The following is a 4,844-nucleotide window of genomic DNA, read 5'->3' on the forward strand; positions in this document are numbered from 1 at the left end:
GCATCTTTTATTTTATTTTTAGACTGTGTTTTATTGGTAATAGGTTAAGTTGTGTTTTATCGGTAATATGTCAAATTAGATGTATATCACAAAATTTCGACAATTATGCGCATGCTAATTGATCTATTAAAACATGTATCGACACTTTTTTGGATATATCACGACTTTACTTTTTGGGTTTTATCTTTCGGTTCTTATACTGAGATTGTATCGACATCATAGTGAACAAACTGATGACGATCATACTCCCGCACAATGCGCGGGTAAATTTTACTAGTTGAATAGATGTTGATATGAGATAAAATCTATATATGATTTTTTTTTAATTAGGATAAATGTTAGTGGGATTTGGGCTTTAAATTGGGGTGGGTTACTTATGTAGGTTACTATAATTTGGGGTTACTTTCGTAAGTTTTCTATTCGAGCTAGCCCACTTGAGCTAGAAAGCTATACAAGCCGATTTCCAAATCAACTCTTTTCAAATGAGTTTTGAGCAACAAACTATTTAGATAGCCTCGGTCCCGCCTTGTCACCAGGACACCTGGGAAGTACTTTTGGATATGGTCCTTTTGATGACTACACTTCTTCATTTCGTACATAGATCTTGACTTGCTTAAACATGCTTCAACAAAGAGGGCAAGGACTCGTATTTGGAAATCGGGTATGGAAGATGTTGCAGGATGCCAAAAATAAGGTTGACGTGCCACACCGTTTGGAATACATTCGTTTAAACTTCAACGCGAGAATGTTACATTTACACACACCCACAAATCCTACCTTTCATCTCCTCTCACTCTCTTATGCATTTTTATCACTTTCCCAGTCATTTGTTTTTACTCATCATCAAACAATATATTCAAATAAATTGAAACTATAAACTGAACAGAGGGATTGAGGTTCAACCCCAGAAAACAAGTGAGCCAATTTCAAAAGAAGAAATAAAACACCAATCAATTATTAGATCGTAAACCCGTCTGACCTTCTGTAGGTATCAGTTCAGGTTCCTGAATCCGAGCCAGCACATTCTGTTGCTCCCCCAATCTGGTCATCCTTTCCATCAACTGTCCGGCTTTTCTCTTCCCTCTATCAGTACCATGATGAAGCAAATCCACCAGTACCGCCATAACCCCGAGTTCTTGAGCCTCCACCAGATACTTTTCATCTCCGGAACAAAGATGCACCATAACCGCTGCTGCATTCTCTTTATTCCTCGGGGACCCGCTCCCCATAAACTCCACCAGAACCGATACCGCCTCAGATTTACCTATAGCCATCTTCCCTTCCGGGTGGCTTGAGAGTATAGCCAAAATGGCTAACGCTTCGTCCTTCATACCACTTTGTGGCTCTGTTAAAAGCTCCATCAATGTCGGGACTACACCAGCTCTAATCGCGCGTCCTTTATTACCCTGATATATGCATAGATTAAATAACGCGGTTGCCGCATCCTTCTTCCCTCTTTGAGTACCTTCACTTAGTAGCAATACAAGAGGTGGGATTGCTCCTAACGAACCGATTGTTACCTTGTTTTCATCGATCACCGAGAGGCTGAAAAGGGTAGCAGCCGCGTTCTCCCGAGCTTCCATACTACCCTTTTTCAGGACTTGAACTATTCCCGGGACTGCCCCTGAGGACACTATACTCCCTTTGTTATCCTCACATATAGAGAGGTTTAAAAGCGCGGTTACCACGTGTTCTTGTGTGCGGGAATCAGGTGCGGTTAAGAGGTTTGTAAGAAGCGGGATGGCCCCGGCCTCGGCTACAGCAACGCGGTTATCAGCGTTTCTTTTTGCAAGGAGGCGGATTTCGCCGGCGGCAGTTCGTTGGTCATCGGGACTGGCGGAATTAAGCTTACGAAGGAGATTTTGTATCATGGAACGTTCTGCGGGAGTACAGGCGGAAGCAGACCGAGTGGCTCGTTTTGGCGGCTCCATTCCATTTGTCTCACACCATTGGGCTATGAGGCTGCGTAATACGTAGTTGGGTATGAGTGCGGTGCTGGTCAGGTTTTGTTGTGTTTTAGGACATGTGCGGTGCCCTGCTTCCAACCATTTTTCAATGCATGAACGCTCGTACGTCTACACAAATGCAAAAATGTCAAGTAAATAAGTCAAAACTACCACCTCTAACATTATGAAATATGAAAACACGACGGGCGTTACCTGCCCTGTTGACACAATAACAGGATCTTTCATTAACTCAAGTGATATAGGACAACGAAAATCATCGGGTATGGCACCGTTTTTTGGATTTTGGACCAACATTCCTTGACCCGTACAGCTTGGAAGAGCAGAAGTCTCGCCTGGTGGTGAGCCTGCAAACGGACTCGATGTCTGTACGAAATCTTTAATCTGCTTTAGTACCGTGGACATCTTTTCTATACTCTCGTCTGGATCTCCACCGCTGGCGGTAACCATTTCATGCAATGCTATTGACTCATGTGTAAGGTCAGTTATTTCAGTTAGGTGTAGCTTTTCAACCAGTCTCTTCAAGACAGCTGGATCCTCTACCGCATCAACATGGTTGTGATAAAGGGATGAAAGGTCTTCATACAATTCAACATCAGGCGGATCGGTTCTTCCTTTGGCTCTTCTGAATTGAGCAAGAACAAGCGCAACCTGGATAAATTCCAATTTGCTATATTAGCACAACATTATTGCCTTTTCATGACAGTTAAAAAGCACATATGATATATCTCACCTGTTCTTTAACTTCATCTGATATGTCAAATTCATCGATTGAAATACTGTTTAAATCCTGTTCCAAACGAGCTGTAAGTGCTTCATACTTTTTCATGACTTCATCTCTTTCTAAGACCTGCATTGCAGAGCGTGTTGGGTATAATAAAAACACACATAACATTTTCATAAGTGTGTCATTTGCCAAATATACAAATCATTATGTAAATTCATTTGGAATAGTTCCAGATGCCACTTCACTTATTTGGCAATCTCTCTTATTATGCATATATACGATAACAAGGTACACTTTACGTACTTCCGCACTCGCAAGACCGAGTGATTTAGTCAAACAACGCCCTAGCTGATCTGTTGTTTAAGCTTATGTCATGACTCTGAGAATTTCATTTACTCCTATACGTTTTCTCCTTCTAACTATATTAATAACTTCCTAAACACAATTTAGGTCGTTTATAAAGATAAACGAAACTACTTATCTCGTGATTACATAATGGAAAGTCATGAAACCGGGCATAACTTTTGGTCAACCAATTTGTAGCCAGCTTATTAGTTACTTTAGATAAGATATAAATCGCAAAATCCAAACCTGAACTTCGAGACATCTTTAATGCATGAGCAAAGAAACAGAAACGAGGGGAACTGCAAATGGTAAGGCAATATGGCTATTTAACGCATGAATACGATCATAGATTCACAAAGAGGACCAACTTTAATTATTGCGTTTTCTCGTACCCACTTGTCTTGCTACATCTTCAAATAGTAAAAAAGTAAAGCCAGCAATTGAAGGCAATGAACTGAAAACTATGTTGGTCCAAAAATGGAGGCAACAAGATTTAAGAAAAATGCCGCATTAATATCATATTCTACAAATCATCAGTTCACGGAATCAGCATAAAACAGCTGGAGTTTGGACAAGAGCAACTAACGAATTTCCAAAAACAGAAAAGAAAAGTAGTCAGATCAGATGCTAATAGTGTTAACAAATTGAATGTAAGCATGTTATCAAACCAAAGGGGAAGTAATTACTATCATACAAAGAAACCAATAGAAAACATGTCACTAGCTTACCACAAATTATATCAACCAACAAGTTTAACTTAATACCAAATAGTGTCTTCATAATTAACAAGTTTAAATACTCCTGTAGCATAAATACCTACCACTAAAACAAGTCTTCACAACATTATTCCACTTAATAATAATAATAATTTTTGTCACTGTCATTCAAACTGCCATTGATTTCACTTTTGCAATGTAGCAGACAAGTTCCAGACAACAATATAAATACAACTGCAATGGATTATCATTCTTCAGGCACGATCTAAACAAGATCATCAAGAATAAAACAGATAAATTAAATACGATCTTAACCTTCACTCAAAAACTAAAATGAAGCAACAAAACTATATCGAACGAATCGCGACTAAATCGACAAATTCATTGGAGTCATCATCACTTTAAAGTTAAACCCTAGGTCAGCTTATGTCGTCGAAATTTGTGACAAAATCAGCATAATGAAACTGAAAAATCTCAAATCTCGTGTATAACAACAACTAAAACACTCGATCATAAATGCAGCATCCTGCTACCAAAATCACGAGCAAAAAAACTACAAAAACAGCCGATCAGATTGAGAGATTCAATTAACAGAAACATTTACCAAATATATCTTGCTGCCTTCACTTCCAACTCGAAGCAATTCCTTAGCAGACTCCAAATCCTCCATTAACGAAAGCAAAGCTTGATGAGAATCATCAGGAATCGGCTGCTTAACATCACGAATCTCTTCAAACAACGGCGTTAACAGCTTCAACCGTCGAGCTAGATTCGAGAAGAGCTTCTTCACCGTGCACCGGTAGTCGGAGATTGCAGATATATCGGTAAGTGTATCGATAAGTTTCTGAATCAGTCCAGCTTCCGCCATGAGATTCGAAGAAGTTGAGTTTCTGTTAATTGACGGAGACGGTAACTGAAATGTGAAGGAGGAGGAGGAGGAGGGGCTTTTAGTTAAGTGGCGCGGCTGGCTGGTGTGAGCTTAACCTAACAAGTAACCAGGGTTTAGTCAAGATTCTGTTTTCTTAGCTGGAATATGAAATTGGAGTAACGGGTTAGTGACTCGGCTCGAGTCGACTGGGTGTTTGACTCGGG

The 4,844-nt window shown here is 39.9% G+C and overlaps 1 protein-coding gene across 1 annotated transcript; it reads right to left on the reverse strand.

Annotated features, from left to right (window-relative positions):
- Nucleotides 1-695: 695 nt before the first annotated feature.
- Nucleotides 696-4,750, reverse strand: LOC110940018 (U-box domain-containing protein 13). The gene is made up of 4 exons (XM_022181583.2): nucleotides 4,357-4,750; nucleotides 2,698-2,814; nucleotides 2,160-2,615; nucleotides 696-2,075 (listed from the first exon to the last, which is right to left on the reverse strand). The coding sequence occupies exons 1-4, from the start codon at nucleotides 4,618-4,620 to the stop codon at nucleotides 951-953; spliced, it is 1,962 nt and encodes a 653-aa protein (XP_022037275.1). The 5' UTR covers nucleotides 4,621-4,750; the 3' UTR covers nucleotides 696-950.
- Between the last annotated feature and the right edge of the window lie 94 nt (nucleotides 4,751-4,844).

Source organism: Helianthus annuus, chromosome 5 (assembly GCF_002127325.2).
Source record: "Helianthus annuus cultivar XRQ/B chromosome 5, HanXRQr2.0-SUNRISE, whole genome shotgun sequence".
NCBI lineage: Eukaryota > Viridiplantae > Streptophyta > Magnoliopsida > Asterales > Asteraceae > Helianthus > Helianthus annuus.

What these genes read in the sequence shown, in the direction of transcription:
- LOC110940018 (XM_022181583.2), bottom strand. Translation starts at nt 4,620, where the DNA reads ATGGCGGAAGCTGGACTGATTCAGAAACTTATCGATACACTTACCGAT. An exon ending in AAGGCAGCAAGATATATTTG is followed by an intron (nt 2,815 to 4,356) that starts GTAAATGTTTCT and finishes TCTGCAATGCAG; the next exon opens with GTCTTAGAAAGAGATGAAGT. An exon ending in TTATTGTGTCAACAGGGCAG is followed by an intron (nt 2,076 to 2,159) that starts GTAACGCCCGTC and finishes GCATTTGTGTAG; the next exon opens with ACGTACGAGCGTTCATGCAT.